Source organism: Triticum aestivum, chromosome 1D, assembly GCF_018294505.1.
Source record: "Triticum aestivum cultivar Chinese Spring chromosome 1D, IWGSC CS RefSeq v2.1, whole genome shotgun sequence".
In the NCBI taxonomy this organism is placed as follows: Eukaryota; Viridiplantae; Streptophyta; class Magnoliopsida; order Poales; family Poaceae; genus Triticum; species Triticum aestivum.
Window position 1 is genome coordinate 111,942,007 of NC_057796.1, and position 14,078 is coordinate 111,956,084.

Here is a 14,078-nt window from a genome sequence, read left to right on the forward strand (position 1 = left end):
GAGAAGTACATATCACATAAAAAAAAATTCAAAATATATCTACATAAGATATAGTTTCAGAAATACAGACACAAAAAACCAAATGGTAAAAATGCTTTGGTATCCATCTTGAATTTAAATAAAATAAAAACATAAAACAGCCTCCATCCCCAAAAAAGTAAAAACTCTGATACATCCTGAGTGTGTCACCGCAAGAAGCGGCGCAAGCTATTCCAATGAGGAGCCAGGGGTCCTTTAATTATTTTGTTTCCCTTTAATTAGTGATTATTTACTACAATTCGGAAGAAAAAACATTCACTTGCTCACGCAAAGCTGTATGCAACGCAAGAACATTAGCAAGCTGGATATTGTTTTGCAAACTCAGAAAGGAAGTGTTGCTTTACAAAAACTATGTATCACAGCAAAATCACACATAACATTTCAAGTGTCTAATATAAATATTTTTAAGCGAATTTTCAGAAGCTTGCCTCTACCTATATCTGAAACAAGGTTTCAGAAAGAGTGCAAGTACTTTTTAACCAAAGAAATAACACATTCAATAAGATACGGCAGCAGCAAATTAGCATTCAGAACATCCTAACGGTATTGCATTCCATGAGATGGGTAGTTCCAGGTTTAACGAGAATTCAGAACATTCTACATATCCCGCATTCCATGAGATGCATGGTTAAAGGTACACGGCTGAATGAGGGTTGCTAAACTGTGGTGCATGTCGAGTTTCTGGCTTTCGCTGTACATAACTGGAGCTCAAAGGGAAGGGTTAAGGCAACGAGTCCTAAAACTGCTTTTCGGAAAACATGGGGTTACTGTTCCTTGCATGCCGGCAAAATGTTAAGAGACTGGTGAGATAGCACTGTACTCCCGACTCCGATCACATGACAATGGCAGATGCAAAAGATCTCTTCCCTATTGAATTGAAACCTGGCACTGACCAGCCGGAGTTCACATTGTAGACTTCCACCTGCAACAGAAAGGAAGAAATTGTCCTTGAAAGAGAGCACATATTTGTGAAGGCAAGAGTCAAACGTCGGTACAATGTTTACTTACAGTATCCAGTATCTGTTCGTTGGACCGCAGACCGCCGAGGACAAACAAGCTATCATCAAAAGTAACCGCAGAGGCGTATCCTCTTGGGTTGCTCATGGGATCACCCATCCTCCAGGCGTTGAGGCGAGGATCAAAGATCTCAACACTGGAAACCATGCTGTCCCCATCATACCCTCCAATGGCATATCTGAAACAATAAATCTCCTAACTCAATTTCTTGCCAAGATTAAAGCCCAAGATGCCATCAGCTTTGTGTTCAGCGAGATCTAAAATAGCATGAAGAATATACTCACAGGACTTCTCCCAGGACAGCCACAGCATGGCATCCTCTCCTTGCTTTCATGCTTGGAAGCTTAACCCAGAAACCCTCCCTTGGATCATACCTTTCTGCTGACCTGTACATGATGTGGTTGTTAGTTGATGATGTCTTAAATCATGTGCTTCCACCATGTCATTTTATCATTCAAATGGTTATATTAGCATCGAAGAAAAAGAATGTGTCAGAAACATTTATACTCCCTCCTTTCCGGTTTATAGGGCTTATCTCAAAATCTTAGTTTTTCCATTTTATAAGGCTCAATTTGGTTGTTCCCCATAATAAGTTCAAATTCCAAGGTGCATTAAATACTTGCATGCAAGTATTAAGAGAAAATTGACCAATGCATGTACTTTATGCATGCATGCATTGCAATTAATACATTGGTAAACATAATTTTTTGAGCAAAACAAGAGCATTAATTGGGTGCTTTTGCAAATTACAAAAAGTATTCCACCACTCACCATCTACCTTGGTTGGTGAGATTTTTGAATTGAGCCCTATAAACCGAAAAGGAGGGAGTAGATTTGATTAAAGATTTACACCATCCTCTCATTGCTTACATGTCATTTTATCATTCAAGTGGTCATATTAGCATCCAAGAAAAAGAATGTGTCAGAACCATTTATAGATTTGACTCAAGATTTACTAGCATTTACACCATCACATTGATATTACCATCATGAAATGCACTTTTATAATGTATAATATATTGGTGCAGTATATTTTTATAGAAACTGATGAGCAAAAAGTCGCATGGGTGCCAATGCCCTAAAGCACTTAAAAGTGTGGAACAGAAGTAACATAATGGAGGAAAATAGCAAGGAAACTTACTGTAAGTACTTGCTACCATCAAATCCACCAGATACATAGATGACACCACTCGATTCTGCTGCTGCTAGAGCAAATCTCTGAAACGTGTTGCAGCATACTTAAGAGATCAGTGTCAAAATTAGTCAACTAGCTGAACTACTCTCCCGATTACCGCCAATATTAGAATAATCAATTCAACTATGCTTTTCAGTTATACCATTACACGGCAACAATATTCTAGATAATCTGTAAGATGAGGATGCAATGCAGAATTTAATTGGTACGAAGCTATGCAGAAGATGATATCGTTGAAAATCTAAATTAAGCCGGTGTCTCCTATTTGATCATATTAAGGTCACTGAGTTTATTACAGTGCAATCATGACTAATCTAATTAATTCAATGACATTTTTCTGTTATCCTACATTACGTAGCAACAAAATTCAAGATATTGTGTATACACGAGGATGAAACGCAGAACTCAACTGGTAAAAAGCTATGCAGAAGATGATCAAGTTGAAAATTTGAAGTAAACAGATGTCTCTTATTGTCCATATTAAGGTCACTGAGTTCATCACAGTGCAATCATGACAAGACTAGGAGAATAAGTTCAGTGTTGCTATGAAATAGGCTGCAAACATATCAAAGGGCACAAAGTAATGACTAGAAGCAACAGGGAGGCCAAGAACATACTGGTTGCAGCATAGACGGACTACATATCCACTTCCCAAGAAAAGGATCAAACATCTCAACTTCTGAAAAAGTCTGTGTTCCATCTCCTCCACCCATCGCATATATTTTGCCATTAAGACTTACTCCAGCAAGAGATCCTTTCTCATGGTTCAAACAGGGGCATATCATCCACTCATTACTCCTTGTATTATAGCATTCCGCTGTAAGAAAAGAAAGTACATAAATGCAGTTTGAAGTACAGAGAAAGAAAGACAGAAGCACATTTAAATATCAGTATACCTACCTGTGTTATACCATGAACTTCCATCCCCACCACCAAAAACAAATATACAGCCTTCCATTGCGGCAACAGATGCATATGAACGCGCAGAGCCCATCGATGTGAGAGACACAAGGATGTCTTTTTTTGGAGAAAAGGAATCAAGAGATGATAACCAGGTCACACCATTATAACCACCGATCAGGTATATTGCTGGCATGTCCAGATTATCGCACATGCTTCCTTGAAGAGACAAGGAGGAGTCAAATTTGAATTGTAACTCATCTATACGATATTCCAGTTGCTGAACTTTTCTTCCAGAGTCTTTAACTACTTCCTTCAACGAAATTATTTCTTGATCTGACTTAATCTGGAAAATAACAGGACCATAATCAGACTATATATATGCAGGAGGTGTTTGCATAAAAAGTACAAAATAGTGGCCAACACATTTTGGGTAATAGATATACATGGCACAAAAAGTAAGGTAGCCAGATTTAGCATACCAGCTAACCAATTCAGTCTGCGGATTGACAGAAATAAGTACTGTATAAAAATGAAATGAATGGTCCATACAAGTGAGCATAAATGTCCAAACCATATCGAATTTATAATTTTATATGCTGAACTAATCAAATCAATAATCACAGTGGTATGAAAATTGAGCAATGTAACCATGTGGGAATCCTTAATTACTTATAACAAATTAACTTTTATTTTCAATATATGTGGTAGTACCATTCCCTCCTACTGTGGTAGTAAAATTTCCCTACTACTGTCTTTTCCTCGAGAAAAATCCCTATAACAACATACGACCCAAGTGCATAAAACCACAGGTGATGTGTAACGCAAAATCTTGTATTCGTTTCAATCCAACAAGTAATAAAAGCGCCAATCAATAGTTACATTCCACATGTTCAAGAAGAAATGAGGAACCTGATTCTTCTCCAGTGCATCAGCCTTCTTGGCTAAGTCAGTGATGATTCGTAGAAGCTGCACAGGAGAATGAAAAGAATAATGTGAGTGATACACATGTTATCAGGCACAAGGTTATGAATTGTAGTCCAATGATGAAAAGCAAAATAATGCACATAGAAAAGGATAGCATGGGCACCTCAGCCTTTGCATGATGTTGCTGAAAAGATGAATTATCTTCCACGGTAGAACATAGTGGCTTGTTGGAAAGGCTTGAATTGGCCTGTGTTTCTTCAGGTACATGATGGCTGGGAGTAGAAAGACTTGCATTGGCCTGTGCTTCTTCAGGTACATATTGATCTTGAATAGGAAGGTCTACATTCACATGTGTTTCTTCAGCAACCTTTTGATCTTGGCAAGGAAAGCTTCCATTGACCTGTGTTTCTTCAGGTACATATTCATCTTGACTAGGAAGGTTTGCATTGGCCTGTATTTCTTCAGCAACATATTCATCTTGACTAGGAAGGCTTGTGTTGACCCGTGTTTCTTCAGGCACGTACTCATCCTGACCAGAAAGGTTCGCATTAACCTGTGTTTCTTCAGGTACATACTCATCCTGACCAGAAAGGTTCGCATTAACCTGTGTTTCTTCAGGTACATACACATCTGGACTAGAATAAACAAAATCATGGGATGATAGTGCTGCCTGCTGTCTTAAGTCAACCAACTCCTTCAGTTTTTTCAGGATAGACGATCTTTCAAGCTGTACCCCAACACCATCTGATTCATTTTGAACCCCATTGCCTATTCCATTGTGTGAGTTCACAAGCATGTCTCCATCAGAAGAATGACGTCCTCCATTCACAGGATTGGCAACCGATTGATTGCACTGCATAAGCTCCATTCCGTCAGCAACACTTTTGTACGAGGAATGTTGACTGGCCTCATCTGGACCAAACTGGTTCTGAAAATCATTGTCATCCAAATCCTCCCAGTCAGAAACTAGCTCTCCAGATGTCTTCCCATCAGTTTTGCTGTCTGATGTTCCAGTAACACTGCCACTATCCACATCAGAATCAACCCAGTCATCTGGAACAATTCCACTTGAACTTGACAGAACACTGAACGGGTTGATGTCCTTTGAATTGGCTCTGCCTTTCTTTTGGTGAGGGGCAACTGATGCCACCCTTTTAGTTGATGGTAAAGAAGTTGATAGAACACTAGATGGATTGATGTCCTTCGAATTGGCCGTGCCTTTCTTTTGGATAGGAATACCTGATGACATCCTGTTAGTTGATGGTAAAGGTACAGCCAGACTCCTTTTGCTTGAAACAGCTGGGACTTGCTTGAAATTGAGAGGACCAACTGACTTGAACAAAGCAATTAAAGCTCTAGTTTGTGCATGATCTAGCTCAAAATAGAAGTAGTGATGTGTATAATAGTTATCTTGAATCACTTTTTTGTATTGGACCTCAAAGAGTGGCTGATAGCGAGTCCTTGTGCAAATGCGAACCTTAAAAACAGAAGCAGTTGCTTTATATTAGCATGCATAAACTGGAACAAACTTGGCTATAGATACACCAAACAAATCATGAACACTGTTTGGAGATTCATATTTATTGATACCTGTGCAGGAAAAGGTGTCCTTAAAGTGCCATCATTACTCCAAGCATATGGGTCAATGGAGTTCTGACCAGGACTGGCAGCCTCAAAAACACCATGCAGCTTTCTGTCAGTGTAGTTGAATAGAAATAAAGGTAGGCCAGCTTTGACATTCCTCACATATGAATAATGCAACGCAGGCAGACCTATAGAGCAAGTGGTGCAAACTAATTAGGGTGAGAAATTCAACAACAAAATAAGGTTAAACAAGTCTATATTTCATAAACCCTATAACACATCAAGATGGCAACGGGACAAGTTCACACATTTTGCTCTATCCACATACTAGATCAAGAAAATGAAGTGTGGAGTACATAGTTTCATAAAAGGAATGTAAATGCTCGAGCATCCAATCTGCACCATCAGAATTAGAACGAAAAGAATGGCAATGGTCCATTTGTAGGGGTTTTGGCCACACAAAAAAAATAAGTTTACAAGGGTGTTTAGGCGGGCCTTAAAGCCTGACTAAAAGACTAGCAAGGCCTGAGGAATGAATAAACAGGCTACAATATTTTGTAACTTAACCATCAATGAACTATATAGCGCATCAGCCTATATAGTCGATATTGCCAAACACAAAATGATGTTGTTACAGATAATATCATAATAAAGGTGTAAAGCAAGAGGTGAAAGGTGGAATTCACAAACCAAACAGCTGTTTATTGAAGCACTCTTCAATTGTCTCATGCTTGCAACCAAAGATCACTCCTCCTAGCTGGGTTTCCCGGAGATTACGGGTCTGTACTACCTGCATTGCACGATCGTGGGTCTGTCTTTCTTCAAACACCCTGTGGTTCACAATTTTTTTGAAGTATGCAAATCATATAGTTACTAGATGTGGGTATGAACTCATATTCAAGGGAGAAATAAAACCAAATGATTCAATAATTGGCAATATACTTTTCAAACTGCAGATAACTCTAGGCAGGGCATACAAATCAGCATTATTATGCCAAGCTGTACCCAAATAAACCCCGTATTAGTTCAGTAGTTGGCAAGGAACATTCAACAATTAAAAAAATCATTCATTTTTATGCAGGGTGACAACCAAAATTCAAACTGAAACAAGAATTCCAAGTCAAGTCAGTGTGATGGCCATAACAGCAAGTCAAACTGTTAAAACTCCTCGAAGCTTAAATCCAAATCACAAACACCACAACAGAACCCTTCAACTAAGATGATAACACTGCACAGTGTGACATTGAATAAACCTCCTGAGCTTGAGCGACAAGAACCAGATCAAAGACTGAATTCCGTCCCACAGCCAGACCCAAAATTAGCATCCAAGCTTCAGGAATCTCACAATATGACCCAATGCATACATTGTAGAGTGCCATTCGCGCATAAAGCATGTGCAACTACGCACTGAAGCCACATCAGAAGCAACCACACATCACTAATATACGGAATTGAAATAACGAGCCATACACAACTAGACCGGTAATAATCAGCATGCACGGATGAAGCAAAAGCAACCGTCATCTCGTCACAGAGCAATTGACCACACAAGTTATCTTCCAGTACCATATCTGGTACGCACAAGCACCAGTTCCAAAATTTTCTAATCCGCAAAATAAGCATAGAAACAACAGGAAAAGGTCGACAAGGGGAAAATAGAAACAGGAAGCCAAACATTTCGCGCCTACGCAATGAAACGAAATTCACCGGACTAGCGCGGACAAGCGGGAAATCGCCGGATAAGGCAAGCAATAACCGCGAGCGGTACAAACACGCCGTGCGGAATCCAAAGTTCCCCGCCGTCTAAAACCCTAACTAACCCCTGGTGATCAGCGACGCTAAACCCCGCAATAAAGCATCGTCTAAACCGAAATCGACAAACCCTAGCAATCCATCGGGCCCTAGCAACCCACATTCGCCCGCCATCCCGCGGAGGCACCGGGACGGCCGAAACCCTAGAGCGACCGAGGATCTCGCACCAAAAACCCACTTGAAAAATCGAGAAAAATGCCAGAAAATAAAAGGGGGAAAAGGCACGCCACCGCAACGAGCCCCCGCGAAGCGCGCGCGCGATCGATCGAGAGCGCGGGGACGAACCGAGGGCGGCGCTGGGGATCGGTCTGGGGCTCACCTGATCGCTTCGCCTGCCGGAGAAGCCCCCTCCTTTTGCTGCCCTGGTTCCTCTTTTTCGGTTGGGCTTTCCTTCCCCCTTCTCTCCCCTTCCTTCGTATTTAGTGTGCACTGTCACAGCAATGCGGTGTGTGTGAAGGGGGGCGATTATGTAGGTGGTGGCGGGGTGGGGATGGGATTACCACCGCGGTCACTCCGCGGTCTCCGATCGGCTGCGTCGGAGCGACCGGGCCACTAACAGGTTTTCTTTTTAACCGCACACATTAGAGCAACGCCGATCCAAATGTGTGTACCGAAGAAAAAAAAGGTGGCATGGGGTTTAGAGACCTTCACAGCTTTAATCTTGCTATGTTAGCAAAGCAGTGTTGACGACTACTCCAAAATCCTGATTCTTTGTGTGCACGAGTTCTTAGGGCAAAATTTTATCCCAATGGAGATATTCTGAAATCTGGTCCTAAGAAAGGTTCTTCGTTCACTTGGCAGAGTATTGTCGCTGATATTCAAACTTTCAGAAGGGGATGCATATGGCGTGTGGGTTCTGGTTCACACATTAACATTTGGGATGACCCGTGGATACCCACTAGTATGAACAGAAAGCCTATTACTCCTAGGAGAGTATTATGCTAACAAAAGTGGAAGAGATAATTGACCCCCACACAGGACAATGGGATGAGGCACTTATTCGCAGCGTCTTTTTTTCAGTCGATGTGCATAGAATTCTACAAATTCCTCTTCATGTGGAGGTCGTTGAAGATTTTGTAGCTTGGCAACATACAAGGACTGGGACCTTTTCCGTGCGTTCGGCATACCATGTTGAATTTGAGCATCAATTCGGACAACACTTGAATCGGACTAGCCCAAGTAGTGCCTCATTAAATGGAGTTTGGAAAGATCTTTGGAAACTACGACTACCAGGGAAGATCAAACACTTTGGCTGGAAAGTGTTGAAGGGGGTTCTTCCATGCTACGGTGTCCTTGCTAATAGACATATTCCTCTGATCCCGCAATGTCCGATCTGTTCCACCGGATTAGAAGACATACAACATTGCTTGTTCACTTGTACCGGGCGGCACGCAATTTGGACGGAGCTAGGACTATCACAGGAGATTGAACGGGTGGTTTTCCAGGACCGCTCGGGCTCTATTAACCTTGATAGACTGATCCAGATGCAGTCGTCAGTACATAACATTCCTATAGCTAAGCTCGCCCTTGTAGCAATGTGGTTTATTTGGTGGCAAAGGAGATTTCATACAAAAGGTGAGATAGTTCGGATGCCTCAACAAGCAGTTATGACGATCCGAGTGCTAGCAACAAATTTTTTACGAGCAAACACTCCAAATCAGCCTACTCACAAGCGGGACCATGTATGGAAGAAGCCTACGGTGGGAGCTGTTAAAATAAATGTCGATGCTTTTTTTCATGCGGATAGGTTCACGGGATCTTGTGATGTCATTGCCCGTGACGACCACGGTAAGTTCCTAGGTGCAGCGACTCATCTATTTACCGCATGTGGCGAGTATAGAAGTAGCGGAACTAATCGCTATTCGATGTGGGTTAAATCTTGGAGCAAATCTGGGGTGCACAAATTTGAAAGTTGAGTCTGACGGTCTCAATGCACTTGAGGCCATCTCTGATCCAAACACATATATGGGAACAGGCGTACCAATCATTGCCGAGTGCTCCCTCCTGGCACTGGAGTTTGCTAGTATCACTTTTGATCACTGTAGTAGAGAGGCCAATTCGGTCGCGGATGATTTAGTAAAATATTGTATTAGTTCTGGCAAGTCTGAAGCATGGGAAACTGTCATCCCTGACTTTATTCTCCATCATTATGTAAACGATTTAGCTATCATATGATGAATAAAGTTTGTGATGCTCAAAAAAAAATTTGTCTGTTTGGGTCGGCCAGCGGACACAAATGTCCGCTTCCACGTTTGGGTCGACGCGTGCGCCCAACGCTGGTCCGACCCATTTTAACGGCGTTAAGAAAAAAAAGAATGCATGCATATTTAAAATAAAAACAACATTAATTAAACATTAAAGCCAGTCACGAAGGCCAGCGAGAGTCCACGCGTTCACATTTGCATTTAAGAAAAATAAAAACAAACTAAACTACGAGGCGGCGCGCTGCCCTAGGGGTCATCGTCGTCCTCGGGGTCTGTGAGGTCGATGAGCGTCGACGCCGGGCCGGCCCAGGGGAACGCTGTGTTCCAGAGGGCGTTCATGTCGGGCGCGGGCTGTGCCGCCGCAGGATCCGTGGCCTCGGGCTGTGTCGCCGCCTGTGCCACCACGGCATGGCGCGCCTCCTCCTTGGCCTCGCGCTGCTCGTCCTCGGCGTCGCGCTCGAGCATCTCGAGGTACTCGCCGTGGCGGCACTCCTCGGCCAGCCGTCGCTGGCGCCAATGCTCGAGGTACGCTGCCTCCTGTGCCGGCGTCACCCCAACCCAGACCGGTGGCGCGCTGACCCACTCGCGCACTACTCCCGTCTAGGAGTAGCGCTCGATGGGACGGCTCCAGCTCCGGCTCCGGCTCGGCTTTCACAGGGGACGGCAGGGTCACCGGCGGCAGGACGCGGTCGCCCGCCGCAGAGAGGGCCATGGCCTGCGCCATGGCCGCCTCATACGCCGCCTCCTCTTCCTCGGTCACCGCCGCCCTACGCCGCTCGTCCTCCTTGCTCTCCCGGTAGACCGACGAAAGGGCGGCCTGGTAGGCGGCCTCCGCCGCCTGGTCCTCCTCGCGGACGACGAGCGGGGGCGGTGGCACGGTGCGGACGCCGCGTCGCCTCGCTTCCTCGTGCTCGAAGGCGAACCAGCGCGCCCAGTTGGGTGAGTCGGATGCGTAGGCGGGGTCGCGGCGCTGCTCCTGTGTCAGGAGCGCCTGCCGGCGCCGCACCTCCTCCGCGTGCGCCCTAGCCGACCGCGGCGGCGCCGGCACTGGGATCCTCTCCGGATCCAAGTGCCAGTCGTGCAACAGGGTGGAGTCTGGGTACGGGAGAGGCACGTGGTTCTGCAAGAGCCACTCCGCCTAGTGCACTGGCACGTTGGCGCGCTGCCTCGGCCGGCAAGCTGGCGCCGGCGTTGGTGGGGGGAACTCCGACGGAAAAGGAATGGCGGGGGACTTGCCCTTGGCCTTGCTGCTGCCGGCGCCGGAGAAGAGCCCCATCTGGCACGGCTGGGTGGCTAGGGTTTGCCGACGACGGGAGAGCGAGTGTGTAGATGGGGATGGGGGCTGGCTGGAAGCGGATGAGGACGGCCCCGCCGCACGGTCGGCTTAAAAAAGGACGACTACCATCGCTGACGCGTGGGCCCGAGGTCATAAATTAAGCTGACCAGGTAGGTAGCAGGTAGTTGGACGACCGCCAGGTGGGGGCACGGCAGACACCGAGAAGGCGCGCGTGGCATCCGTTCCGCGTTCGCGCCGACGCATTTGGAGCGCAAATTTGGGCCGCAAATGCGTCTGCGCGGACGCGAAGCGGACTCGATTTGTGTTTGGGTCGGCGTGGGCCTCCTCTTTTGTTCGCGCCGCCCCAAACGAACGGCGGCGGACGAAATAGATCGCCCCACTGGAGTTGCTCTTATATATTAATCAGTAAACAAAGTATAATTATACATACATGTAGAAACTAGCAGAAAGACCACGACATGATAGGCGTCCAAGAATATGAACCCAAATACAAAAAATGTTATGAATAAGTCCCTTAAGATCCCTGCAAACAACCAGATCTGGAACCGTCTTCGATCACCAGCGTCGCCGAGACACAACACCTGAGAAAAAGACAGAACACCAACAAACCAAAATCCAGGCAGCGCCATAGCCTTGAAGGCGTAGAGAGCCGAAGACCAGACCTACAGAACATGCATTTGGGGATGTGGCATGTCGGCCGAGAATGTTCCCCACGCTGACCTGGTCCAGATTTGACGAATCCCGCCGTCGTTGCTGATGCCTACTACGCAACTTTATTCTTGTGGACTCGTGTTGGGCCTTCAAGCGCAGAGTTTTGTAGGACAGTAGCAATTTTCCCTCAATTGGATGACCTAAAGTTTATCAATCCGTGGGAGGTGTAGAATGAAGATGGTCTCTCTCAAACAACCCTGCAACCAAATACAAAAAATCTCTTGTGTCCCCAACACACCCAATACAATGGCAAATTGTATAGGTGCACTAGTTCGACGAAGAGATGGTGATAAAAGTGTAATATTGATGGTAGAAATATTTTTTTATTATCTGAATAAATAAAAACAGCAAGGTAGCAAATAGTAAACGTGCACAAAAACGGTATTGCAATGCTTGGAAATGAGGCCTGGTCCGTACTTTCGCTAGTGCAATCTCTCAATAGTGCTAATATAATTAGATCATATAACCACCCCTCAAAGTGCGATGAAGAATCACTCCAAAGTTCCTATCTAGCGGAGAACATAAGAAGAAATCATTTGTAGGGTACGAAACCACCTCGAAGCTATTCTTTCCGGTCGATCTATCCAAGAGTTCGTACTAAAATAACACCAAATAATTTCAGATTCATAATATTCAATCCAACACGAAGAACTTCAAAGAGTGCTCCAAGATTTCTACCGGAGAAACAAAGACAAGAACGTGCATAAACCCCTATGCGTAGATTACCCCAATGTCACCGCAGGAATCCGCGAGTTCAGTGCCAAAACACATATCAAATGAATCAATATGATACCCCATTGTCACCACGGGTATTCATATGCAAGACATATATCAAGTGCTCTCGAATCCATAGAAGTATTCAATCTGATAACAATGAAATCTCAAGGGAAAAACTCAATTCATCACAACAAGATAGAGAGGGGAAAACACCATATGATCCGACTATATTAACAAAGTCCGCGATACATCAAGATCGTAGCATCTCAAGAACACGAGAGAGAGAGAGAGATTAAACACATAGCTACTGGTACAAACCCTCAGCCCCGAGGGTGGACTACTCCCTCCTCATCGTTGTGGCCTCCGGGATGATGAAGATGGCCACCGCAGATGATTCCCCCCTCCGGCAGGGTGCCGGAACGGGGTCTAGATTGGTTTCTCATGGCTACAGAGCCTTGCGGCGGCGAAACTTCTGATCTAGGGTTATTTCTGATGGTTTATCTATTTATAGGATTTTTTGGCGTCGGTTTCACGCGAAGATGGGCCTCGAGGTGAGCACAACCCACCGGGGCGAGCCTGGCCCACCAGACGCGCCCTGGTGGGTTGTGCCCTCCTCGTGGCTCTTCTGGCCCTCCCACGAAGCTTCGGGGGTCTCTTTTGTTCCAAAAAAAATTGTCAAAAAGTTTTAGCGCATTTGGGGAACTTTCATTTTTGCACAAAAAACAACACCACTGTAGTTCTGCTGAAAACAGCATCAGTCCGGGTAAGTTCCATGCAGATCATACCAAAAACATATAAAATTATTATAAACATGGCATGAATACTTCATAAATTATAGATACGTTGGAGACGTATCAGCATCCCCAAGCTTAATTCCTACTCGTCCTCGAGTAGGTAAATGATAAAAGAAATAATTTATGAAGTGTGAATGCTAGCAAAGTGCATAAGTTTGATCAATGATAATTTCAATCACTTTTCCTAGCATCATAACATCAATTTCTTATAAAACTTCTCATGTTAAAGTAGCAACCAATTCACATGTTAAGGTTCAAACAATGAATTCTCTTGAAACTCAACAACCTATGTTCTCAGTCACCAAACAATTACAATTCAACTTATCCAACTGAGACTAAGTAAGAGCTCCACATACTCAACCATCATATAGTCTTCTATGATTGCTAACACTCACCGCATACACATGAGCAAAACGTTTCAACTGGACACATAGAAATATGGGGGCTTATAATTTCGCCTCCCAACGTATTCACCTCAAGGGTGATGTCAACAATAATAACTCATGCCACCCATATCCAACTGGACATATGTGTCTAGATCTTTCCTCACCACATGATGCTTGCCAAAGGAGAAAAATAAAAAGGAATAGAGAGAAAAACTTAGACTCTTGCATAAAAGTAAAAGATAGGCCCTTCGCGGAGGGAAGCAGAGGTTGCCATGCGCTTATTTGTTTGTATGCTCAACCCCTTAGTGCAAAAGAACGTCACGTTATATTGCCCCTTGTGATGGCTACCTTTATTATGCAGTCTGTCCCTTTTATTTCTTTACCATCACAAGTTCGTACAACGCTGAATTTTCTCTTACACTAAATGATCTTACACTTTTAGAAGCAATTTTTATTGCCTTATTGCACCGATGACAACTTACTTGAAGGATCTTA

The 14,078-nt window shown here is 44.3% G+C and overlaps 1 protein-coding gene across 1 annotated transcript; it reads right to left on the reverse strand.

The window, feature by feature from the left end:
• Positions 1–559: 559 nt before the first annotated feature.
• Positions 560–8,022, reverse strand: LOC123180632 (uncharacterized). The gene is made up of 11 exons (XM_044592715.1): positions 7,794–8,022; positions 6,353–6,492; positions 5,669–5,850; positions 4,242–5,555; positions 4,064–4,120; positions 3,152–3,497; positions 2,869–3,068; positions 2,198–2,274; positions 1,341–1,442; positions 1,048–1,234; positions 560–961 (listed from the first exon to the last, which is right to left on the reverse strand). The coding sequence occupies exons 2-11, from the start codon at positions 6,456–6,458 to the stop codon at positions 872–874; spliced, it is 2,661 nt and encodes an 886-aa protein (XP_044448650.1). The 5' UTR covers positions 6,459–6,492; positions 7,794–8,022; the 3' UTR covers positions 560–871.
• Positions 8,023–14,078: the final 6,056 nt, after the last annotated feature.